The sequence below is a fragment of the Coffea arabica genome, chromosome 7c, assembly GCF_036785885.1.
Source record: "Coffea arabica cultivar ET-39 chromosome 7c, Coffea Arabica ET-39 HiFi, whole genome shotgun sequence".
Taxonomy (NCBI): Eukaryota; Viridiplantae; Streptophyta; class Magnoliopsida; order Gentianales; family Rubiaceae; genus Coffea; species Coffea arabica.
The window spans coordinates 5,342,939-5,369,437 of NC_092322.1; the positions used below are offsets into that span (position 1 = coordinate 5,342,939).

At 37.3% G+C, this 26,499-nt stretch overlaps 3 protein-coding genes across 11 annotated transcripts; all 3 read right to left on the minus strand.

Moving 5' to 3' along the window:
* Positions 1-995: 995 nt before the first annotated feature.
* Positions 996-9,417, minus strand: LOC113700099 (kinesin-like protein KIN-8B). 2 transcript variants are annotated; one of them, XM_027220556.2, is made up of 16 exons: positions 8,509-9,413; positions 8,329-8,400; positions 8,019-8,135; positions 7,782-7,870; positions 6,851-6,995; positions 6,659-6,754; positions 5,633-5,724; positions 4,875-4,976; positions 4,640-4,786; positions 4,413-4,563; positions 3,626-3,688; positions 3,313-3,549; positions 2,995-3,099; positions 2,803-2,916; positions 1,933-2,502; positions 996-1,803 (listed from the first exon to the last, which is right to left on the minus strand). In XM_027220556.2, exons 1-16 carry the CDS (start codon positions 8,554-8,556, stop codon positions 1,549-1,551), a joined length of 2,403 nt encoding a protein of 800 aa, XP_027076357.1. In that variant the 5' UTR covers positions 8,557-9,413; the 3' UTR covers positions 996-1,548. The 2 variants fall into 2 exon arrangements, with proteins under 2 accessions (XP_027076357.1, XP_071913424.1); XM_072057323.1 differs by lacking the exon at positions 3,626-3,688 and having other exon boundaries at positions 8,509-9,417.
* Positions 9,418-11,184: 1,767 nt separating this feature from the next.
* Positions 11,185-19,566, minus strand: LOC113699260 (probable starch synthase 4, chloroplastic/amyloplastic). Of its 7 annotated transcripts, none has more exons than XM_072057324.1 (19): positions 19,227-19,565; positions 18,631-18,664; positions 18,472-18,550; positions 18,247-18,375; positions 17,359-17,569; positions 16,980-17,114; positions 16,214-16,318; positions 15,906-16,004; positions 15,539-15,668; positions 15,048-15,098; positions 14,831-14,941; positions 13,981-14,090; positions 13,604-13,772; positions 13,133-13,219; positions 12,891-12,962; positions 12,179-12,292; positions 11,804-11,865; positions 11,639-11,720; positions 11,185-11,510 (listed from the first exon to the last, which is right to left on the minus strand). In XM_072057324.1, the coding sequence occupies exons 1-19, from the start codon at positions 19,328-19,330 to the stop codon at positions 11,391-11,393; spliced, it is 2,004 nt and encodes a 667-aa protein (XP_071913425.1). In that variant the 5' UTR covers positions 19,331-19,565; the 3' UTR covers positions 11,185-11,390. The 7 variants fall into 7 exon arrangements, 6 of the variants coding, with proteins under 6 accessions (XP_071913425.1, XP_027075296.1, XP_027075298.1 ...); XM_027219495.2 differs by having other exon boundaries at positions 11,624-11,720; positions 19,227-19,552; XM_027219497.2 differs by lacking the exon at positions 15,906-16,004 and having other exon boundaries at positions 11,624-11,720; positions 19,227-19,555.
* A 307-nt stretch (positions 19,567-19,873) lies between these two features.
* Positions 19,874-24,990, minus strand: LOC113699261 (uncharacterized). 2 transcript variants are annotated; one of them, XM_027219499.2, is made up of 11 exons: positions 24,596-24,990; positions 24,451-24,487; positions 23,725-23,800; positions 23,394-23,638; positions 22,541-22,658; positions 22,004-22,084; positions 21,775-21,892; positions 21,130-21,677; positions 20,816-20,955; positions 20,502-20,588; positions 19,874-20,309 (listed from the first exon to the last, which is right to left on the minus strand). In XM_027219499.2, the coding sequence occupies exons 3-11, from the start codon at positions 23,746-23,748 to the stop codon at positions 20,198-20,200; spliced, it is 1,473 nt and encodes a 490-aa protein (XP_027075300.1). In that variant the 5' UTR covers positions 23,749-23,800; positions 24,451-24,487; positions 24,596-24,990; the 3' UTR covers positions 19,874-20,197. The 2 variants fall into 2 exon arrangements, with proteins under 2 accessions (XP_027075300.1, XP_027075301.1); XM_027219500.2 differs by lacking the exon at positions 24,451-24,487.
* Positions 24,991-26,499: the final 1,509 nt, after the last annotated feature.

Below are 26,499 nucleotides of genomic sequence, written 5' to 3' on the forward strand. Positions count from 1 at the left end.
AAGGTAAACCTTTTACCTTGTATTTATTCATTTGTCAACAAAATTTTTATTTTTTTGTCAATAAAAAGTACTAGGATTTTTGGAATAATTCAGTAACCAAAAAATTCTTATTTTTAAAACTAAAAGAATGAATTTAATTCCATCTCATATTGATTACATCAACTCAAGAGATGATGAAAATTTTCTATTTCATAGAAAATTGAAAATGGATCGATTTTTGAGTGTATTCCGATTATTCCAAACTTTTATTACTTATTTATTTGTTTGTTGAACAAAAAAAACTTTTTGAATTCCCAGTAGAAAGAGATTTTCTTAAGGAAAAAACTTTTAAAACTGTCCAATATCTTTGTTTTTCAAATATTTTACGAATACGTTTTTTTGATGAAAAATACACTTCTTTAATGAAGAATTTTTTTGGAATTGCCATTTAAAGGGAATTACTTATTGTTCTAACTAGATGTGAAAGACATCTATTGTTCAAAATCAATCATTTAGACTATTTATTATCGAAATAATAATAATAATAATATCTTTCTAGTTGGTTTGGAAGAATTAGGAGACTCTTTAGAAGAAATATGGTTCTCCTTCTGGCGGCGACATAGTTGGTACCGCTGATGGGTCAAATCAATATCTTCACCACTTTAGAATGTGAGAAAATATTGTGATAAAACCTTTATTGATATGTTGCGATAAAAGAAAACAGATTAATCCAAATAATCAAAACATGAAAAACGAGTGATTCAGTAAATGTTTTTGGATAGGAGATTATTTAAAATATTATCAGAATAATTATTGTAGGACTTTTTACGAGATATATATGAAATAAAATAGTGAATAGAAAGATAAAGATTGTATTAAAAAATGTGTTTGTGATGCAAATAAATATTTTTTTAAAAATGATTTCTGTCTAAACACAAACACTAGCATTCCCGTTCATGTTACTGATTCAATAGCAAAATAAGTAGTAGTAATAGTTTGTTGTGATGATTTGTAACTAATGCTAATAATGACGCCTTCAGGCGCACAATCAAATGCATTGTACATATGAAATCTGTAAGGGAAGTAGCCCATAAAAATTGAAGCTGCAACTCGAGTGGCAAAATATTCTTCGAGCTTTGCAACAATGTTTGTCAAAAATTCTACGCTAGAAGAAACCAGCCTCTAGATTTCTCCGTTTTCTGATGGAAGTTTGAAGGAGTGCCTTTACCGCTGCTCCATTACAGATAATTCAGGGGCTGCTGCTACTACTACCCTCTGCCACATATATGTACAATTAAATCCCATTCAAAATCACGAGCCTACGTAGTTCAGGAAACATTCTGAAACAGAGAGAAGGTAAAAGAATGATATGAATCGCAGGGGACAAGAAAAGGGACAGAATAAGGACTCGGCTGTTTGCCCTTGGCTACAATCATCTCTCGATGGTCCTAACTCCTAGTATAGTCAAAATTATGTACAATCCTCGGGCGCAAAGACATGAAGAGGAGGCTAAGAGATTAGGCAGTCGGCATAAAGTTTTTTGAACTTTGGAGAGATAAGAATCAACAGTCAGGGACTAAATGAACTTTTTCTCGAAGTAACAAAAGAAGGTAGCTGTGATGTCTCTGGTGGATTAGAGGAATTGGCTTTTGCAGAAACAAGTTGAGGACCGGCAGGAATATTCTCAAATGGCCTATTTCTAAACACATTATACATGTCGCTAGCACAAGTCATATTGGTTCTTCCCTGGGTGTCCTGACTAGTATGCATTCCCACTCCCAGAGTTGCTTGATTTTGTTGACTGATAGAGTTTGTCCATATATCCTGCGAAAGATTCAATAGCAACTACATGCAGTTACAAAAATAAGAAAGGAATGGTATTAAAAAAAAAACGCAAACTATCTAAAGGACATAACTTGTGTCATTTCAGGTTGGTGATTAATTGATAGATACCTGCTCCTGCTCCTGCCTACTATTGCTGTAAGGCGAGACCATGGTTCTCATCTGTGGGAATGAGTTACGCAAATAAAGAGGAGATCTATCAGGGGTGCAGTACTGTGAGTTAGGCCCATTTCCAAACCAGTGCTGACTACTAATCCTCATGTATGCTGCCGGTGAGTGATTGAGAGACATGTAATAATATGAACTATGATGCTCCTCTCCGCAATATGTACCAGGCGCTGTCCAGTTGTCCTTGGAAAGTGACCTGACACTCAAGTTTTGGTGTTGTGGAAAACCACAGGGTGCTCTAGTGTGCAACTTATTATTCGTGGAACAAGATGAAGGTGAGTATCTTCCACATCCCATATCTAATGAAGGCTGATAGTATCTTACTCCAACTTGAGGCGTTGGCATATAGTCTTCAATTGTAATCCCTTGTTTCTCGGTAAGCTCCAATAACTGCTTCTCATCAAGTCCCAAACTCAGCAGCAGATTCCACATATTCCTCTGTGCTTCCCTCTGGCTGCAAATAATTTGATCTCTCATAGCCATTTCAAACTGGAGCTCAGTGTTTGCAATTCCCTTTACATATCACAATTCAAGGATTGTTAGGTGCAGCAAACAAGTTCCCAGGCCCAGAAAAAGCCCTAACAATCATTGGCTATCCAGCATTCAAAATTCCCAACCAACTTGTGCCAACCAATAAGCGAAGTTGGAGAAATACAAAAAGGGCAAACCCATTAAGCATGCTTGAAGAAAGGTACCAGCTCGACAAATACTCAAATAACAGAAGCTACTAAGTCTAATTTATGAAGAAGGAAAATGTTTCTAACATTTTATGTTGTGATACAGAAGCTAAATGATGCATGTATGATGTAATACCAGGAGTCTGTATTGACTCAGAACTCGCAAATAGGTTTTGTTGCCATTGTTGCTGATTGCATCTTCAATCATTTCTTGTAGCTGATGCCTGCGCTTCTCATTTGCTTCAATTTCCTGCAGGATAAAGACTTGTTAAAATAAGAAAGCCACAATAGAAGGAACCAATTTACAAAAACAGCTATGTATGGTCACCATCTGGTAATGGACACCAAGTTCATCATTGTCACGGATATTGTCAAGAATCACTTGCCGCCTCTGTCTCAAAGCCTGCACAACTGCTCCATCTTTTTCAATTTCCTGTGATGCAAATAGGAACTCATTTGGACATGATTTTCTGGCATATATGTCTAATATCAACAGTTAATCTGGACTTCAGATGCCTTTGTATCCGCAGGAGGTTTGGAATTCATCCTCCCAGAATGACAGAAGAGGGGATTTTCGTTGACAAGGTTCACCTACTTGTTTTGGAAAATGTTTTTGAGTGTAAAATAAACTCTCACTTTTTTCTACCTGCTGTTTTGCAATAGCGTCATCAAGTTGTTGGAGTTCAGTGCGGTTATGAAGGTTAGTTTCCTCCAGTTCAAATAGAGCCTTCTGCAAGTTTATCCTTTCCTGAACATTTTCACTGGTTTCTTGGCTCAACCCATCCAACCATGACATTTCATCATCCACAGATTTCTCAGCAGGCTTAGCACTCAGTTGAGATTCTTTTTCTGATAACTCCTTTCTCAACTGGCTCACTTCATTCTGCAGATATTTCATTGTACATGGAAGTGTTAATACCTGACATAATACTTTCATGTTGGTATATCAAGCAGGTTACCTGTAGAGTGTCGATCATCCTTTGGTAGTCTGACACGTGTGTATTTATGGTGCCGATATTTTTCTGACATGGGTATGGACAGATTATCAAATCTATGACCATGGTTAGAAATTGCATCAATTGATTAAGCATTCAGGATACCATTAGACAAGGAATGAGGAAAGAGCACAATAAACATGATGAAACCTTCAAGAAATTAAAGCATTGTCATAGCATGTTTTGGAGAAAGAAAGATACCATGCAATTATGGTATTCAAAAAGATATAGGACAACATGAGGACCCAAAACCGCAACTTGCTTTCTGGAACACAACATACAATCTCTGAATGTAATTTTATTTCCTTGGAATCACTTTTATGAAAAAGATTCAATTTGCATGCCTGATAAGGGCTTCTTATGCGGTTTGGAGATACCACTAACATTCAGCAATAGTTCTTAAAGTGAATCTTTTGTGAAAAATCATCAAATTTATTAGGGAAGTGACTCTTTGACAGCTCAGCAGCACACCCTTACAGGTTTTTCATATGATTCTCCAATCCTTAAGATCACCAGCAATAAAGCTTAGCACTCTGACCATTTGATGGATCATTGCCAAGATATTTGTGGTCAATCATCAGTAAGTTCAAATATGAATCCATAATCAAAGGGTATTCTATTTAAGTTCACCAAAACAAGAAGATAGATTCTGTCATCTCCTCATGCCACAAGAATTTCTTGATGCAATGAGATTTAAATACCCCATCTTAATTTTCCTCAAAACAAATGTGAACATATATACGAGTCTCACCTGGATGTGTGTCCGGATTTCTTTTGCTCGGTCAGCATACTTTAACGTATTAACTGTGTGGTGATACTGACTATCGGCTGGTGATACTGTAGCAATCATTATTGTTTGGGAATTACCGCTCAGACCATCTTTAAGAATCCGTGTCAATTTGCTGGAAAGGATTTACTGTTAGATATAAGAACAAGAGAAACCATAGAACCATGAGTCCATGACAACTGAAAGCATACCTGTTTCTATAAGGAACATAAGCTAGACCCTTTTTCTGTTGCTTGCCAAGGGCATTTATGCAGTTTGCTAGTGCAAGAAGAGATCGATTAATATTGGCACCATCTCTCAACTTTTTGCCTCCACTATTTGTTTCAGATGCTCGTTCACTGCATAAAAAAGTTTGCAATGATAAGTAATTAACACCTTTGAGTAGAGCAGGATACCTAAAGTGCAAACAAACAGAAGGAACCAAACCTGCCAGCAAGATCGACAAGGGAAAGTTTTCCCCTAATGACCTGATTGGGATACTTCTTACTCTGTTTCCTTGTCACATTTATCCCCAAAACTGCATGTGATCTGGCCATTGAAAGCTAAAATTAGTTCGACAGAAAACTCAGATGAAACATATTCTACTCAAATAAGTGAAATAACAGGTGACACAAGACTCTCCACTACATAATTGAGATTTTATGCTTCACTATACCAGACAATGCCCGGTTCACATACTAGTGGAAGTGTTAATTTCCCAGAATTACTTAAACTAGAGAAATGTTTATTTTAAAAAATGTTGGTATATAGTTAAAGGAATAACAAAAATTAGAGGAAAATTAATGGGCTTAAATGGAATCTTTGTTCTCAATTACTGCTGATAAAACCTTTGCGATAATCACCCAAAACGAAGAATAGCTGGACCCAAGTTTCTCAGTAGAAACGGAGAGAGAAATTTGGCACTCAGAAATCTGGACGCTACAGGGTTTAAGAAGAGTCAACCAATTCAGCCATAATCCCAGAATTAAAGAGCGTTCTTCATGCTTGAAACCCCTAAAAACCCCATCAAAGTGAAGCTTTCTTATGGCCATAAAAGGCCTGGGCTAAAGTACAGTTAACCATATATCTATTACTCAGAAAATACAAAAGTCTTGGTTCCAGTCAAGAACACCATAACATGCCACCAGTTAACAGACTGCAGCAACTTAATTCAACTAGATGCACAAGAAGAATATATTGCTAACCTGGATGAAGTTTCATTAGCTTCAGTGCTTTCAGTTTTTCTTCTACTGTTCCCCAAATTCAAAAGTTCTAGAATCTTATCAGCTGAGTTTACCTGGAAATGACAAAGAAGAAACTTAGGAAATTACACACACACACACAGAAATTACAAGGTTGTTAAGGCCTGTGAGTTGTCCTATTGTACAAAGTAGATGAATCCAATATTTATATGTGCAAAAGACTAACAGAAACCACATAACATCAGATTCAATAGCAAAAGGATGGTTACTCCTCAAGACTTGCGGTAGTTCTAGTCAATGTAATTATAAGGCCATGATCCCCAGACATACCAAGACATATCAAGAACTATAGGGAATTCTACTAGCTAGGTTTGCAAAATTCAAAAAGGAAATGTAAAATCAGTAGCATGTTAACGTGTGAGGTATCAAACTGAAACATTTATTGGGCCTACTGTCTTAAGAGTCCAAATCGAGCAAAGAATTGGAAAAACAAGAAAAAGTATAAGCATAAGAACAGAGCAGAACATGAAGCTGCATCCTAAATTGAAAACTCTGACTTTAAGGATAAAAGCGTACAGCTGCTCGTGAATATTTCTGCTCTTGACAATCCACAAGTACACGGATAAGGCGAGTACTAAGACTATTTTATTATGTCCTTAGCTCTAGCTGAATGTTATACTTGGCGTGAGTGACAACCCATTACAAAAATCAAAATTGGAAACAACTGGCATGGTTGACTAAGCCAAATTAAGAAAGTGGAAGTCATAAGAGCTAATGAGTAACTGAAGTGAAATAGAGTGCTGATACCCTTTGTCCAATAGACCAGCTTAATGATACAGTTTTATACTTTGAACATACACTTCTTATAGACATACATGAGCGTATCTCACACATGCATAAATGCATAGTTTATACTCAACACTTAAAGCAGTAAATATATCGAATACTCTGAAAAAGATCCTGACAGTCATAAATGCTGGCATTTAGCATGACACTATGACCTGAGTTTTACCCCAGGAAAAAATGAACCTTGATGCATCTAAGGCCAGCAACAATTATTCCTTGCTCTGGGTCTTCTCTGAGTTCCAGGTGACCTGATGACCTTTCAAGCAAGTCATAGATAACCTGTACATTTTAATTGTCAGACATGGACCAATATGATTAATCATAAAAGTCAAAATGAAGATCTTTTCTTTTGTTCTTTACACATGGGAACTCTACCTCATTGTAAACTTCAAGATAAGAACAAGTAACTTCAAATTGATCGCAGCTATTATCTTTCTTTATAAGATCAAATATTGTTTTAAGACTGAGAACCATAAGTCCAGGGTCATCTTGAGTCCCTACCATTGTATATGTTTTACCGCTGGAAAGAAAAAACCATATTAGATGAAGAAAAAAATTCACAAGGTGCATATTAATCACACAACCAAAAAGAATAAAATCTGATAAGATCCTCTTGTGATGATATGAGAAGATGTTGCCTACCAATCATTTGATTGCAAAATACAGGTGAACGAAGGGCAACAATATATGTACCATTACATAAAGAACCAAAGGAGGGGAGGGAAGGATGAGAAGCTGAGCGAATTGAAGAGGACAAAGTTTAAGGTCTTAAACCTACTTTGCTCTGGAAAAGATAATGACAATGTGGCATCTCCAAATAAATAATTAATATATTATTCCTTCAAAGGTAGGCTACAACTAATTGCAAGACTCTTGCATTACTAAAACTACTCTTTTGGTATCATGCATTTTGTCACTGCCATTTCTTCTGCCAGTTATAAAATGAGAGAGAGGCAGTGATACTACTGCAGTTGGGGCGAAAAATTTTTTGATCCTTATGAGGAAAAGTTTGAAATGTTCACGAGGCCTCTGTCAGTGATACATAAGGCCTTGAGATCAGAATGTCTTAGGCTACCAGAAAATGCACAGCAAGTTTTTAGTATACCTATACCTTACCATGTGTTAACATGCATTTAATTCCCCTCACGAAACTAACAAATTTGAAACCAAAAGCAAAAGAGAAACAGGCAAGACAAATAAAATCATGAGCTTAAGAAAGCTATCAATCTATCTTGATATTTCTCAAAGTGCAAACGTGTCTGGTAAGCTCCACTCACTGGCTACTTGCAATGCTTTTATTATGTACCTTCCTGTTGAACCATAAGCAAATACAGTTGCATTCAGACCTTGAATCACCCCTGCTATTGTAGAATGTATGCTTCTTTGGTATACGTCCTAAAATAATGCAAAGACTATATTATGCAGAGGAAAAGAAATTTAAATATTGCATATTTGAGCTTTCTAATGCCTTTCAAATTTTATCAGAGGGCTATGTTATACCACAAAATAATTGAAAGCTACATAGAAATTAGAGAAGACATACCAAATTCGTTGAGATAGGGCCGAAGACGTAATCAAAATTATATCTGCGTTCTTTAGTTCTATTCTGTATGCGATCCAGATAGTCCTTTGATAGGTCAGGATCCAAAACAAGTACTTCCTAAAATTTCCATAGTTTTCATTACGGCGCATTACTTAAAATAAAAGTACATGACATAGACTGAATTACTCAAACAAGAAGTTAAACTAGAAACTGAAATTCCCTAACATTCCACCAAACTATAATCTGATTAATTCCGCAAAATCTGAGCAGAAAGTAAGCACAAAATCATAGAGCAGTAAAACGAATATACCTTATCGTTATGAACTCTAATTATATTTCGGCCACGATCTCTTTCTGTCAATGGCCGACATTTCACAGCTACCTATATTACACACAACCATACAGAAATTCAATAATTCAGCAGACTAAAAATGGTGAACCGCAATTCCGGTTAAAAATGGCAAAGACCAAAGCAGATAAATAAGCAAACCGTGAGAGTCGTCGTCCTCTTGGCAGCTGGAGCTCTAATGCTTGGCATCTTTTGACACCATTCAGCTAAGAATAATACTCCGCTTGAAACTCTCAGTATCGACGATTCTACACCAGGAGGGAAACCAACAAAAAAAAAAAAAAAAAAAAGAGCCAAGTTCTACTGAAAATTCGTGCTCTGTTGCGGTAGTAAAATCAAAGCCTAAAAAAAAAATTTTCCGGTTCAACATATGCTTCATGGTAGTGTAATCAACAGCGAAAATGATTATCTAAAAACTTGTATCAGCTGAAAATCTCCGGTTATTTCAATGAGCCTTATTTAAAGACAAAACAAGGTTGTTTCTACAAGAAAACGACAGCGTATTGAGGACCTTTGTGCAGAGTAATTCGAAATGGCAAAACGAGGCCGAGTGAAGGTGATGAATGTAATAGAGAACACGGTTTAAAAATTAAAATTAAAGAGAAAGGAAGAGGAGTATTATTTATTATTATTATAACTCCTGCAAAGTGTTCGAGTATTCAAATCTTTCCAGCTTTTCAATATTTGTAGGAGTAATTGTTCTTTCTTCCATTTTTTTTGGGTATCGGTAACGGCAGCGCAAAATTTTCATTTGCATTGAATGTAGCCGTAGAAAAATTATAATACACTAAAAATTAAAAGGCTACATTTCGATATCAGGATAAGAGGCGGGCGGGTAATCCAATTGCAATTTTGTAATTTACAAATGGTAAGCTGAGTGCGGAGAAAGAATGAAGACAGAAATTTTGAGGGGAAGTTGGTGGTGGTGGTGGAGTCCCTTGTCCGCGTTGGTTTGTATCATTTATGGTGTCGCCGTTGACGATCCCTCCCCTTCTGGGGTTTCGGTTGCTTTTTGTGGTCGTGGCCATTTGTTTTTGTTTTTTTATTTGCTCTACTAATCGGGAAACTTGGATAAAATCAATCATTTTAATAATCCATTAGAAAATTAAATCCAGATCTGTTTTTTTTTTTTTGTGTGGCGAAGTATTATTCTCCACATTAATCACGAAGGACAGAAAAAGATTTCAAAACTTTTCAGAAATTTTATTATCTCCAAATTAAAAAAGCGAGGTTTCCAAGACAAAACAAACGTAACTTTCATGCCCTACCCTAACTAAGAGTTACCCAAATTGTAGGATACCTCAGTCCTAACCGCACATCAATCAACTTCGCTTTCGCTCGTTATCCAGAAAAGGTGCAGCTGTCTGACTAACAGGCTTTAACCTTTTTGGTGTTGGTGATGCAGTAAGTTGACAGTTGAAATCCAAGTACGTGAAACAGAGGACAGCATCAAAAAAAGAGAGTAGGAGAATGACGTGGCAAGAAGCCGCAATTTCACGTAGGCCGTAGACAATTCCCCATGCACGCCACCCGTCTAATACTCTACTATTAACTCATGTTAGCTCAATTGATAAAAGAAAAAATGAATTATTTTTTCGATTGTGGGTTGGAATTTCACAATCAATATGAGGAATTTATTGATTTTTGGTGTTTCCTATTATCATACTTAATTACCGAGTGAGGATTCTGTAGTGTAGATAGAAGGGTATCGCCGTCAACTTTAACATAAATTAATACTATTAGATTGATGTAAGAAATATCCATGCTTATTCATTTAAAAAGGACAAATCCATTTTTTTTCTTTTACAATGACGTCTAATGGGTCCAAAAATTTTATTAGCAAAGAGAGAAAAGAAGTGAAATAAAATAAAAAAAGGAGGAAAAAAAGAAGTGCCAATGTATGATGAGGAGGGGATATATAGAAGTCAAGAGGCTAATTTATATAGAGAAAGTAATATTTTTATGCAACTAAAGAAGATAATTTTATAAAAAAAAGTCTAGGGATGCGAGTATTATGATTCGAACTTACAAATATTGAAGAGTTTTAAGACTATTATGTAATTTTATCAAATTTGAGGGAGGAAGAGGGTAATTGCCCGCCTTCACTCCTATCCATGCAACTCCGCCACCGGCCATATCCATGGTCTCGAAGCATGCCGTGATCGATGGTGATGGTGGCTGAAAACGAAATTACCCAAAATTTTATTCCAAAACATAAAGAGACCGCTCTACTTTAAAATGTTAACATGCAAAAATTCAAGCACTGCGCCGAACTCAGAAGTTACTGGCAGGAGAGAGTTTACTGCAGTAGCTGCATGGGCATGACAGATCACCAAAAATATCGAAGGTTTAAGAGTAACGGACGGAGGGTCCGCCGAATTAAAACCCAAATGGCAAAGCGTAAGGGTTGGTGATGACAATCCGGCGTCGGCTGCCTTTCTAAGAAAAGAACCAAAACTGTGTATTTCATATCAGCGGACGTCTTGTCTGGAATTTAGTCATTATTTGTTTGGCAGGATTGTACTGTGATTAATTATGACATCACTCTGAAACCTCATTAACGTTGGCCCTGCATGTTTTGCAGCTGTTCTTTCGCTGTTTGGGTCAGGTGGTCCAAATCGTGATAGATACTAAACAATACTGGACTTGGCGCTCGGGCTGCCCATTCTTTTTCATGAGGACATTGATTTCCTTGGGCCAATTCCAGCTAAACAGTAGTAAAGGCTATCGAAAATATTGTTGTCCACGAACCCTTGTAGCAGCTCAGAAATCAGGTGAACAATCAGAGGGGAAGATTCCACTCTTTGGGACATCTGATAAAAGAGAAATTTCGGACATCTCAGAATAATTAAGGAGCGGCAATCATCTGAAAAATAAACAATGAGACGGACAGGAGTGTTTAGTTTATGAGCACAAATTGCCAACATGCCCGTGAAAGTTTATATGCACAAAAAACAGAAAGCCTCCTTCGATCTCTCCATGGACTTGCGTATGTACAGTTCATCAAGAAACGACCTATTACTTCATAGATTCTTTATTGCTGCATATGCCGAAACATGAATATCACAACACTCTGCATCCCACGAGAAATCCTTTGCCATGGCATCTGTGATCTTTCTGTTCCACTGAGATGGATCCTCCTCCTGCAAACAGGAAAATAAGAAACTTAAATATCTTTGAAGGTTTTTTTTTTTTTCAAAGCTTTTTGAAGAATTCTGAAGCTGTGAAACAGGAAAAGTTTAGAGGGAATGCCCACGATTTCATTGATTGCCTGGCTTAATGACATATTTCCAAAGGAATTGCTGATGTACTTTGAAACTTCCGGACGCCCAAAATCATGATCCGCAAAATTCCTGTTGAACCAGTAATTGCATAAACATTTTTCAGCTGTTTGACAAGCTAAAGAGCCAAAAGATATAGGAGTATTCAGACTAACCCAAATTTGTCATCAGTAAAATTTAATGCAACAAGTCCAGCTCCATATTTTATGGCCTTCAGCTGCATGATTTACCCCAGCACAGAAAAAAGCTTCACCATTGTAAATACCCTTTTGTCATGAACGTATAACCAGAGATGCACAGGGAGATAGACAAGGTGACCATATAGGCACAATAAGCTAATTTAAGAAAATTTGTCAAGAAGGGTTATCGGGAGAAACCAAAAAAAAGAGCCTTAGCTGCTTGAAAAATAAACAAGTCTATTTCAGTTGAGATAACAAAGACGAAATAAAAAGCAATTCTATGCAATAGTATTTAATAAAAGAAAAAGGTAAAGCTCACCAATTTTAGTAACAAAATTGTAGTACACATACCGGTACTTGAAGCACTGGATCGTCCAAAGATGGGCACAAAATAATGTCGCATCCAGCTAATATCAAATGCAGTAGGGGTTCGTCATATTTATCAATAAACTTCACATTTCCATCCTGCATAGAAGAACATATACTAGATGATTTACAGATCTCCTTTATTGGATCTAACTATTAGTCATATTCGCTCCAAATCAAAACACAAGTTTGCAGCAATGAACTTCTTTAACGACCAGGAAACTAGCTTTTAGCTGAAGATCTTCAACCATAAAAAACACAGAAGCAATCTTTTCAAGCTTCAAGTCAATCATTACAATTGATCTCCAATAACAGCATAACACTTAATCAACTTCAGCTAAACCATTTCAACCTTCACAGAATAAATCATGAAACTGCTATGCAACCACCACCATGACAATCATAACAGAAGGTGCTGCCTGTATCCATACGTAGACATCTGCCAGCACACAACACAGCTAAGCAATTGGAGACATGAAACAGTCAAGAATGGAAATGGAAATACGGGGCATGACATTAAGCCATAGCTAGCAGTTTTCTTCAATAATTCACCATGAACTACCTTAAGCCATAGTTAGCATTAAAATCATTTTGAAGGTGTTTTTAGCAGGAAAATTTCTATTTCTCCCCTAAAAAGTAAAGAAAGAGTGCAACCAGAGACACCAGAAATATTTAGATAAAGACAGGTGCAAAATACCTTGAGTTCTAACAGCAAAGATTCCACTTCTCTTCTTAAGCCTGGATTTTGGCTACACAACATGAAGACAAACTGAAGAGGATAATAAGAGAATCAGACGTAGGCAATAAATAAATACAGAAGAAGATAAAAGGACTTTGACTGCTCAGAAGCTGATCAGTTAGTTATTCAGCGCGGTTATCTGCAAGTACATTAGGATAAGCTGTTAAAAACAAACAGAAAAAGAAAGGTTCAGAAACAACCTGAATTCCCTTTCTGGAAGCCATCCAAACAAGAGTCTTGAGGTTCTCCAGGTAAACATCTGAAACTTCTGTTAACATGCAACCAACCTGGAATTACAACATTTCTATTTTTGGGTTGGTAAGACTTCATATGCTGTACAGGATACAAAAAATTTTGTGGAAACACAGATAAGTACATAGAATACATGCGAAAGGAAAGACATTTTTAATGTGCTTGACTCTCCAGAAAGGTTGCTGGAGGTCGGCCTCACAGATGCTCTTTTACACATAACTAAAGGTCGTCAAGGATGAAAATGCAAAGATTAAACTCTGTTTTCCTCTTTATCCTTCAGCATACTCTATCGCTGGCTATTCTCCCAGGTGAAAGAAAGGTCAGTTCACCTACTCCTGAGATTCCCCCTCTCCCGAGATTCCCCCTCTTATCTTTTATTATTGGGGACACTTCAAGAATAAGATTTTCAATGTACTTACAAGAATCATGGAAGCATTCTTTGTTAACCCAAGGTGCTTCTGCAATGAAATTTTGCATACAGATTTCCCTTTCATATCTTCTTCACTGTAACTCTCTGGAAGAAATTTGTCCACTGAAGGATCCCAAACTGACTTGTCAAATCCATAAGGAGCAATCAGCAGCTTGTCCCTTCAATCAGAATCAGGAGTAAGGAAATGTGAGGACTAGTTATCAGATTACCATGACCATGAAATAAATAATGATGGGTACAAAGCTTAGATTCTAAATTACATTTTATTGAATCACCACATCTGATGTTCAACAAAGTTACAAACACCATGCCTATTTCGACATTTTAAGGTCCAAGTTCGAAGAATGCCTCGATGGTATTACTTACTTGTGGATGGCTAAGGTGGGTTCCATTCCATGACCCAATTCAGTGATGAGATGGGCCTTCGTTTGCATGGATGCAATCACTATCACTTTATTGGAGTAAACAACTCCACCCTGAAATTTAGCAAAGAGAGTTCAAATCAAGTTCACAGCAAATTCAACGAAGCATAAATGCAACATCAGTACTTTGTAGTGCTTTCAGTAATCACAAGAGAACCCACATTTCCACTATAACTGGACCAATGGAGAACTACCTCTCTCTCTCTCTCTCTCTCTCTCTCTGATTTCATCTTCCCCACTCTGATCTCTATCAGTAAAGCACTTTAGAAGAACAAATTCGTGACCAGATATTTTGTTGCCAATGAAAGAGATACTGCCTGTGGGATTTTTAACATTTACATGGGTCAGAATTCTTTGAACATTAAGACTCTGGAAGCTAGCAGTACCTAGTAAAATACAACTTTTAATTCATATCTGAGTTCATGCGATCATCTTCACTTCCAATTATTTGATGATTTTTGGTTGCTTAACATTATTCTTTTCCTTTTCAATGTAGAGCAGTAAATGCAGATGGCACTCAGCTTTTATCCTCAACTGGAGCAGATTTAGCAAATGTCCGGGAAGAGAGGGCAGGAGAAACACCTTTTTCCCTATATGAGCACTTATATCACAGAAACAATGATTGCACCTTCGCATGATGCTCTTCCGAAGACTAGCATTGGCTTGATCTCAAACCTTGAGATCAACCATGCATCCAAAATAGCAAACAACACCAATAAGAAAGGACCTACTTTCCTGTAGAATTCTTCCAGAGCAAGGTAATGTGCCCAGAAGCTCAGAAAGGAGAAGAATACCTTCAAAATGTTGACCATATGAGTCTTGTTATTATCTTGAAGGCGATCAGGACGATGTAGTCTTGAAGGATCAAGTCCACACAGAGCAAGCTTCTCAGGTCGTTGAAGACACTAATGAAAAAAGAATCATCAGTATAATTGCTACAAACATGGAGATAGTGCAATAGCCATCCCACAATTCAAATATATTTTACATCTGCTAAGCATAGATACATGCCTGTGAATCAAAGCCCTGGCATGTCAATAATATTCTAGTACCTTCGAGTCCCTGTGTAATAAAAGCTCAGAACTGTTAAGGTAACATCATGAATTAGTATGCCTAATACTTAAGCTAACTTGTTATAATTAGTAGTACAAACAGACCATAAGACTAATACAGGGAGGGGGGAAAAAAAGAAAAAGAAAAAGAAAAAGCGTATAGTCCATTCAACCAGGAAACATAAAACTGGAAGCTTTCCAATGCCAGTTTTAGTTGTTTTAACCTAATACAAATGGATGAAGTAATAACAACCTATGACTCATGCAAAAGAATCTCTGGTTCCATGTTCATATTCCTAACAAATTAAAATAACATTTTGTTTACTCCATTCACAAAGCAAGACGCACCACAAGAGTGCTACACATAAATGTGTCACCTTCCCAAAAAAATTAAACTACTTTATTTGTATTCCTTGTGTGGTCTTGAAGAGAGGGAAGAACCAATGAAACCTGATTGACAAAAACGTCCCAAAATAGGGGCCCAACAATTGATGTTTCCCAATTGTGTATGTGAACAATATCGGGCTTCTTTCCTGATTTCACTAGATAATCCAGCGATGCACGAGAAAAATAGGTGAATCTAGCAGCATGAAGAAGTTGTTAGAAGACCACAACAAAAGCTTATGATTGTAATTATCCATGATACAAAATAAACAAGAAATAATCAGCTTATGCTCATGTATTAGGGACAAAATGAAAATATTAGGGTCAGAAATAACTGATTTTCCAGAAGAAGACTTCAAGCTACATGAGTGTGTCACCATTAGAAATGCTCAACATATGACCAAGTGAACAAATATTGGAGATGTCTACAAACCTTTCAAAGTCATTTCCATATCCATATACTCTCTCATGACTGAAAAATGCTGAATAGTAGACTGGTTGTATAAATGTAACTCCAATGCCAAAGACAACCCTGTTTTCCAATCACTTAATTGATAAATAAGAGACTAAAACGGAAAGAAAACTGTAGCTTCTGTGTGTCTGTATATTGTTTTGCAGAATTTCTTTAGCTCCCAATAAACACAACCCCACTTCACAGAAAGACAACTAAACAAAGACAAACACCATAATTCCAACAGACGACACAATATAAGATAAAACACTGCAAAAATTCATACTCACCCAGTCCAGATTCTGTTTTTATGCAATTGACCATTAAAAAATGAATAGACTTCTGCTTCAACTTCTCGAAGACCTTGAACTTCGTCTAAATTTAGGCATGCATACCTGGTTGAAGCATTATACCAAGAATTGAAGCATTATACCAAGAATCAGATGCTTTCAGATGAGAATTAAGAGCAAGCAAAACATAAGTGCTCCTTTTTCATTGTAGAAACTGCATTACTTAAAGTTACATCGTCTACAAGTCGGTGCTTGTTCAACCACTCTGTTTTAGGTCCTAGTGATGAAGAGATGCAACAGGTTTTCTACAGCATGAGTGCACTTAATCAGTTATGATTCCTTGTTCTGGCCCAAATAAATTCACATATGCCAACAAGGACGTAAATCTTAATCTTAGTGCTGAAAGTTGCCAACTGATCGCAAGGGTGATAAACTTCATGAATATACTTGTGCAAGGGTACAGAAACCAAAAGTCACATGACACGATTTTTTAATGCAGATAGAAATGTAATTAATATTTAATACTATTAGGAACCTAAAGCAAAGACCAAAAAGTTGTTGAAACAGACATTTAAGTAATCTAGATTGCAAAACATAACTAGAAGTTGCAAAACATAACTAGAAGTTGGTCTACCTTTTAATCAAAAGAATGTCTCCAGCAATGGATAAAGGAGGTTAAATGAAGCTAGTCAATTATTGTTTTACTTGAACATCCGCAATAAGAAATGTAAGCAAAACTTAAAAACTAAGAGAATGCCGTGATTACTTGGGCAAAATGACCTCGACCACATGTCCCTTTCTCTGCAGAGCACAGGATAGTCCTGTAACATAAGATGCCAAAGATCCCACAGAGACCACTGGTGCCATTTCAGCAGAAATGTGAACTATGTGGAAACCCTTCCTGGATTTGAAAAAGATGAGGATGCATAGAAATCAAAGAATAGCAAAAAAAAAAAAGCATAAATGATTAGGGATAATATATATTATCCCCTAGGTGGATGTCTTCAATGTGAAAGTGGCAAAAAAAGGGAGAAGGGGGAGGTCCTATCCCATATGGGGAAACACTGTAGATGTGAGATGCATGGCTTTTGAAAACAGGAATCCAAGAGTTAGAATTAGACACAGGATCTAGAAGAATACCTTACTTTTTACTTTTGCTGGAAAAATGGCGCAATTCCACCAGAAGTTCAGAATCTTTCTTGTGCGTGTTTTGAAACAAATTAGCTGCTATACTCATTCTTGAATTCATGACCAGCCTTCTCAAGTCAGAAGCCTCCGCATTATCAATCATTCCACTTAGAACCATTGAATCAATCCTAAGCAGCAACTCAGAGCTAATAGAAAGTGTATCCATTTCTGGTCACAAGATTAACAAACTGCATTAGAAATGTTAAAAACCTGAATAAAAAGATATCCTGAGAACTCATAATGGTTCATAACAAGAATAATCAAGCAAGATATCCGACAGAGGAGAAGACTCCATTTGGTTGGTCGTTAAACGCACTCTGAAACATTGATTGAGAAAGTTACTCAAATAAAGCACCAGAATATATGTTCATGTGGAAAGCAGTTTGAGTATCATCCCGCATTTAATTGAGCATCTTTATGAACAGCACCTACTTCAGACATCTAACCCTTCTGTCAGTGGTCCTTTCTTGAATAGGCCATTCCTAAACCCATCAAACTGATCAGAGATGGTCTACCCAAGCATGACCAATTCTCTAGCCGGGGCTCTGGGCTGTGTTTAGGCTGCTCAAAATTATTGTGGATCTAGCGGGTCTAGAAGAGCAGAATGAAACCAAACTTGCTATGTTGCCTCAGTTTCTACGAGTATAACAATAATAATGAGCATGTGATGTAATGACCATTCATGGAATACAAGTGGAGAATTAGTTTCAGAGTTTCATATGACTGCCAAACGAACGAGGTCAAAACAATTTTTACGAGAGGAAACTTTTCAGAATAGCAGAGAACCAAGTATTAATCCTACAAGGATTGTAAAGCAGAAATTCAGGCTTTACAGCTATAATCACCTTTTTCGGTGTTCAACAGCATTTTGGCCTCCAATTGCTCTATCCTATCAAGCAGTGCCGTGTTTTCCCTCTTCAGTTCATCCAGTTCTTCCAATGCCGTGAGTCGTTGTTTATTCAAAGACAATATATCTGAATTGCGTAGCGAATCAGAAAATTAAGAGTAGAAAGAAACCAATATGTGGCACGCAATTAAGGATAGCAAGAAAAAGAATAGCAATTGAGTACTCTGTTGTGCTTCTGTGAAGAGTTGCCATATATCATTCTGCTTCTCTTTTGGTGCATGATCCATAGACTGCGGAAGATCCTGCAAGGGAATGAGAAGCAGTCATTTTTCTAGCTACACTTTAAATCTTTCACCAACTCATGCAAGCAACAATTTCTTACCTTATGGACATCCATGTCATCATGTCTTTCCACCCTAAATTCCACAATGAAACGCAGCAAGTCACGTAACATAAATAAGGATGCAAAATAGTAAACAAAAGAGAAAAGCTAAAACAGACCAATATTTTCAAAAATAGAAAAAGAAGAGAAGGAGCTCCTCCAAAAAACGTGCCTTTTTGTCTTGCTTTTCCGATGTTCATTACGTCATTTTCCCGGGGGCGGGGGGGGGGGGGGGGGAATCAACTTAGTGCAGTGACTGTATAAGAGGCCACCGAAGCTGAACCTTAGGTGTTCTGGAAGCAATCTCGAAGTAAATTAATTACTATTACTTAGGCTGTACTCAAGTTAACAGAAGCCCCAACAACTAATCACGCTCTCGCGAACTTGTATATACATACTCTATATCGATGCTTAATCCTCCAGAATATGTTAATGTGACGCCCGCATATGCGCTTATATGAACGTTATCAACATGTATGATGAGTGAATGAACGTACGTGTGTCTGTGTGTTTGTGTGTGCGAGAGAGAGAGAGAGAGAGTGAGAATCTATATCAAGAAGGGAGTTTGACGAGAGAGTGGTAGTAGTAACAAGTACCCCAAGCAAGAGGGAAGCCGAGCACCAAGGGGCTTGCGCTTCGTTGCACAGATTTTAGGCAAAGGAGGAAGCTTAGATAGCGGAGCATTTAACAGCAACTCCATTGCAGAGCGCCAGACTGCTATTATATTTCATTTATTCCGACCCCGAGCCATGGGACTACTGATATCACCGGATGGTAGATAATTTGTTTGGTCGGGACGTGGACATGTTGGTCACGTGAGTTTTGATGACATGGCAGGTCGATCATCACTTCATATCCCACACTTTATGGATAACATGGCTGCATCTTGGATCATGGATGTAATAAATGGGGCAACAAGCGCTCCTACTTCCTCGATGAAGAGTACAGTATATCCGATGTTATGAGACACGCGTCGCTGCGCCGAAAGGGCCACTTTTAACAAATTCAATTACTCTCTCGAGAATCCAACCAAATCAATGCCAAGAAGTTTGGTCTTCCCGTGATTTTTTATTCGTGCAGAAACTCAGATGGAGATGCTGCTGTAGGACTTCGGAAGCTTTTAACAACTAAAAATTTCCGCGCATCTTGCCCAGTACATTCCAACCATTTTCCAGCTCCCTCACAACGTTCCCAAAAAATAAATAAATAAATTTAGGAGCAACATAGCAGGGCAAAGGAGGACTTGCAAAGAACAAGTAATTCTGAGGATAAATATACACCTCTGATCAAATGATTTGCTACACCAGGATTAAGGGACCCAAAAAAGAAAAAAAAAAGGGAAAAAAACCTTGTAAGTCTATCTTTTGACAAAAATCATTCCTAATAACTAATAAACAATGGAGCCCTACATCGAAACCACCACGTCGGGCTTACAGATGAAATATAAAAAGACTAGTAGAGAGCAATTTTTCTCTACCCCTCTTTTCTCCTTCCTCTCGCTTCACGTACTTGGGCTCTCAGCAAAGCAACAATTACACAATTCCTGTCAGATTAGCGCATTTTCTGGTCATCGATGGCTTAACTTGCGTTTTTTGGCTTCCTTGCGCAAGCGCTCCCTTCTTTCTTCTTCTTCTATCTTGCGAAGCTCTTCTTCATCCTCTTGCCGAGCAATCCTCGCACTGAACGGTCAAAAACCAAGAAAATTTGCGGTTGTCAACCTCAACAATTAAAAAACTAGAAACCCGTACCAGCGGGAATAGGAATTCTCAAAAGAAAACCATGGTAATACATCTTTATATTCATCAACCACTGGCAACTAACAGCAAGAGAATAAATAACTAAAAAGCATGCTATTTCAAAGGCCTACTAACCTTCTCTTTTCCTCCCTCTGAATGTCATCAAAATTAGCCTCCATGTCACTATCATCGTCAACATCCTCATACCTACTAGGATTATATCTGAAAGAATTCACACATAAATATCAAACTGATATTTAGTCACCGAAACATAGAACTTCTGGGCTTGGGATAAGGTAAGCCCGTAAGGAGGAGGTATCATAAGGCAAGTCTCTTTATCCAAATCATGGTTTTGAAAGAAAATGTTAAAAGATATGCAAGGTAATAAGACAATCTAATAGCAATTGGACGAAAATTTTGACAATAGAAAAGGACAAAAAAAAGAATACCCGAACATATTCCTGATCATACGCAAAGCAGTTTCAGGATCATCTTCATCATCTTCATTGTGTCTTGCGGGCCTCTTCCTTGGCCATTCACCTCTTGAAGCATCCCGAGCTGAAGGTTTTGGTGCTGGTCGCAATACTTGCTATAATTTGGGACAATTAAATAACAGCAAAAAAGTTAGCCACCCAGCGTCTAGGTTTTGAACTACAGAAAATCAAACAACTTATTCTTAAATACAAGAATGCAGTGCAGAATGCAGTGCACCAGGCAGTTGAAATACAGCATTATTTCTTACTAGAGATAAAGAGTAACTGACCTTAGGTTTTAAGGGTGGGATGGGTTGTTTTGGTAATATCTTTGGCTTTCCTGGTGCCTGGTGTTCCTCCTTCCTCGCAGAGGACTGCTTTGAAACAGAAGTCGGCACTTTTGAAGGATTTGGTTTGTGAATGCCAGGAGCAGAGGTTCTTGCAACAGGAACCGAAGCCTTCTTATCTGACGTACTTACTGAAGGCTTTGGTGGCACACTCTTTGACACCAAAGGCCGACCTGGCCCACTACCATTACTGTTGGGCTTTGTTGGCACACTCTTTGACACCACGGGCCGACCTGGCCCAATACCATTGCTGATGGAAGGCTGTTTTCTATGATCTGCTAACACACCATTTTTTCCACTGAGATGTTTCCCAGACTCTACTGATGGCCGAACCAGCTTATCCCTGGAACCAAATTTCTCTGACCCTACTTTAGGCTGCATTCGGTTAACAGCAGCTGTAGGTTTCTTATCCTCGCGACTGCTGGAAACTTTTTGTCCATTAATGCTTAAAGAGTCTCTGCTTCTTTCTGACAATTGTGCAGAGCGCGCCTCTTCAACATGATCAAAAAACCTGTATAAGTTTTCCTCGTGAAAGTACAAGTAAGGTTTGATGGAAACTGCTAGATACGTCAAAGAGCAGCAATGTACCAGGTTTTTGGGCAGAAATACTATGAGGAACTTTTTTTGGCACAGGAAGCTCAGCATCATCAGCTAATAGAAATGAGTAATCCCTGGTATTTTTTAGCATCTCGACTTTCTTTTGTAGCTGCGATGATAAAATTTTCAGATGCAAAGCCTCCCAAATAAAAGAGCACAACAGCACATCATACAAGCGAAGGGGAAAGAGGAAGCATAAATGCAAAAACCAAAATATTACCCCATTTGTAACTTTTGCTCGGGGGCCAGCACCAGCTTGAGACTTTGACACAGATGAGGCTGAACCAGAGCTCTTGTTTCCCTGCAGGGAGATCATGGCCCATCCACAGCATTAATTTCTTAAAGAAGGATACGGAAGAAAATTTTACATCATCAGCAAAGTCACTAATATGCACCATATCAGTTTAGTTCACTAACAGTTGGTTGTATACTGGAATCTAGATTTAGTAAGCTACCATAGAGTACAAGTCATGTGCAACTAGAGGCTGAAAATAAAGGTTGCATCTCCATTCAATGATGAGATATGTCCTTCAACACATTTAAAAGTCAACCTTTGCTAAATCCGACATGAATTATAACTTCGATGGTCTTAACCCAAACTATGGCAGAGCCATCTCTGTTAAATTGTATGCTAATCATTATAAAAGCCAACCTAGAAGTTCCTTTTAGGATAGGTAATAACCATGCACAGCAATTTCAAACACTAGGAACCAAAGCCAACACCAAGTTCTTAGCTGAACAAACTTTCTCGACATACACTTTGATTAAATTTAATGACTCTAGCTGCCAAATCCGGGTTCTCAAGTAATGACTTGCTTTCTTCGATCACTCTCTGAGCAATAACTGGTTGTGAAGGTCCAAAAAAGGAACCATAACTGCACCACAAGAAAAATTAAATTAAATTAAAAAAAAGATCAGTTAAAACCTTGCAGCTCGGAATGTATTTGAATCTTCAATATTGGAGAGCAAGTGAGAAGTGTAAAATCATTGAAACTGCCAAGAGATGCACAATTACAGTAGGTGTCAAGAAATACATTGATCAATTATAATTTATTAGTAATTAAATGCCAAGCAAAGATCAACAAAAATAAACTGTAGGATCCCAGCATTCGTCAAGTTCAGAATTGCACCAATTTCTTGCATTTCAGTCGTTTTGCGCACTTTCCAACACAGTACTTCAGTCTTTCAGTAAACAAAGTAGTAGCAACAAGGAACCGATGGCAACTAAATCAGATACACTGCAACAATTGGCAGATATCCTAACTTTGCAGTTGAAAAACTCCACTATATAATTGGACACATACGCATCTTATTTTGCCAATTCTGTTCATTGTTATTTAAAGCTCTACCTGTTTAAATTCTTGAAATCAGAGAATACATGCATTCCAGCAAAATTATATCATGCCTACATTTATTTCTATAGTCACTGCAAGAGAAAAATTTTAAAACGAAGGATTGTCTCTACGTTCTGTACCAATTTGCAAATTTTCCTGTTTAAGTAGAATAGGAAATCCAGTGGTAAGTAACCCTCCATCATTACTGTCTGCTATTAATGTTAGATGTTATGGCAAATATATCAAAACTTCCATTCCCAGAAATATAGTACTTACGTATCCTTTGAGATCACATCCTTTGAGATCACATTCTTTTTCTCACGAGAACTGCCATTAGCAGTTCCCAATTCCTTCTTCAACTTCTTTCTTTTCTCTTCTTTTAATCGTTGCCTCAGTTCAAGATAATTCAACACCTCCTTGGCAGGCTTAGGATCGTCTTCCTCTTCATATTCATCTTCACCAGCATCTTTCTCTTCTTGCTCATCACCATCCTCCTCATACTCGTCTAAATCTTCATACTCCTGCATTAATAAAACTTCATTGAACATGCTACACACATCCATTAATGCAAAAGAAATGTGAAGGAAGTCAAGGCGAGCTTTCATACATCATATCTATCATGTGCTCGCATTGCTGCATGAACTCACGAGGCAAGATTTTCCAGACGCTTGCTCCTTAAAAACCTGAAAACAGCAATGCCCAATCAGAGTAAATAAAATCAGGGAAAGCTGAATTTTGGAGAACCAACACCAAGAAACCAAAATGTAGCATACAAAAAAAGAATTAAAACTTCCGAGCTTCTTATCCGTGTAAAGGACATAACAAATTCGACAATTTTGCATATACAACTTATCAAACCGTATTCAGAAAGGAGACTATACCAAAAACACCACCTAAATTTGACATTTTCACTACGTGGATAAATTTCAAATTTTCAAAATTGCAATACTTGAACAAATTTCTTGGCCTTCATCAGGTAAAAAATAGAAATACTTTTGAGGTTAAAAATGTTCCGCAATCCTCTCACTCTAAATCAGCCGTGAAACGAAAGATTCCTTGCCACTGTATCATTTGCGCAAGGAATCCGAAAATTCAATTTCAGTCAGAAAACCAGAACATAGGTCCAAAACCCTAATTACCGATAAGAAAGTTGACAATAGAAGTATTTTAAAAAAGAATCAAATCCCAATCAGCATTAGATTTCAGATCCATGATCAAGCGTTGACGTACCCAAAAATTGATAAAGGAACAATCGTGTGCCTCTGAGTCGATCAAAACCAATATAAAGCCCTAAATTCTCTTATATTTTGGCGGAAAAGAAAAAAGTCCAAACCTTTTATCTAAATCAGTCGGTTTCAGGCAATTCCCAGCTGAATAAAACCCCAAGAAAGAACAACGATCTACAATCGGTCAGCAAGACGAGAAGCCCCATATGAAAAATCAAGAGGAAAAAAAAGAAAAAGAAGATGAATCATTACCTCAGTTGATCCGAAAAACCTGAAAATCGGGTGGAATTGATCGAAATTGAACAAACGTGAGCAAAATCGAATCCAGATCCGAGGCGGCGATTGCTGAGAGGGGAAGGAAAGGATGATCGTAGAGAGCAAGAAGGCTTCGCCGAAGCATACAACATAGAAGACAAGATAAAGTGTGTAGGGCTAGAAGAAGGAGCAACGGAAGGACCCAGAAACAACGGGGATTCATGCTAACATGCGCATGGAGCGTGGTAAATAGTGGCAGCTGCAGCAGCACCAGAAGCCCAAACCCAAACCAGGGTTGGGTCTGAGACCGACTGTGGTAATGGTAGTTGGACATTTTCAGTTTTGGAGTCCGCGGGTCGACTCGTGCTTCGGACACATGTCTGATTGGATTTGGCTCTTTGGGGGTTTCTTCGACAAGTAGTAGTGAATAAATGGAGCCTATGGCGGTTGCGGTAACGGATGGAGTAATGAGAATTATGGCCTCCGTTGACTGTGTCGTGTTTTTACTAATTATCACAACCACTTTCCCCATCTCCTGCCGCAACATCAGGGCAGGATTTACAAGTGGTAGCAATTCCGAAAAATTTTGTACTCCGGGGTAAAGAGGTGGTAGTTATTTCCAAAATTGTAGGAGTAAAATATTACTATATTCAAAAAGAATAATTTTGATGGATTTTTTAGATAAAACTTTTTAGATAATCACTAAGATGGACTCAATGGTCAATGAAGTGCATTTTTCCGTTGTCATGCTCAGGGTTTGAATCTTGAATTTTGAAATTAAGAAAATAAATGGTGTCGACTGATAAGTACTAGAGTGAAAAATGGGTGTTGGGAGATGATCAGTAGGGTGAAACTTGGATTTTGGAATTAAAAATAGGAAGGGTGTCAGGAGATCATCAATGTGGTGAATTTTGAATTTTGTAGTTGAGACTTGAGAATAGGAAGGGTGTTGAAAGATAAATCACTGGATTTGCTTTAGCGATCTGCAATTGAGAATAGGAAGGATGTTGAGAGATAATGATTTTAGAATTTTGTGGCATGGTGATTAGTAGTTGATAATAGGAAGGTGTTGGGAGATAATTGCTCCGTTTATATTAGCTATTTCTTGGGGTGTTTTTCAAAAATTTTACCGTAATAGAGTTTTTAGATTATATTTTGGATATTTTTTAAGAGTATAAAAATTTCTAGAATATATTTTGAAATGTTTTTAAAATTTTAAAAAAATTTAAACTAATTTTTAAATGACCTTTTAGAGTACTTTTTAAAAATTTTTATTGTATTTAAAAAACTAGTTTTTGAAAAACAAACCCATCCTCTCTCTGACTCTCACTCTCTCTCTCTCTCTCTTAATTGAAAAGTTTACACACTTGAATTGATGAATGTGTTAGGCTGTATATGAAAAGATTTAGTAGAATACTAAAAGACACTTTACCTTCTTTTTTCCAATTTGAACTAGTAATTGTCAGTTCTCACAATATTGAGTAAAGTTTACTAGTGTGAGAATTTGTATTGTTTTCTCTTATTTTGCTGCTTGTGTTACAATTTACGCGTCCTTTACCAAGTGGATTAGATGTCCATCACTTATATGAACAGTTGAACAGTGACTGATTGTTTGCTGAACTCTTGCACACCATGCTATGTCTGATTATTTGCTAAAGTTTATTATTCCATAATTCTAATATATTGTATGCTCTCCACGAAACATAGGACTAAAACATGGTACAAGTGTTTTATTGAGAAAAATATGAACTAGTTATGGAAAGAGGAAATAAAAAATAAAAAACACCATCTTTTTCTTCACTACAAGCATTTCTTGCCTTTTTTGTGTGTATTTTATATACTTATTTTTTCTCTTCAAATATTCACCTAATATAGTAATTTTAATATGCTTAGAAAGAGAA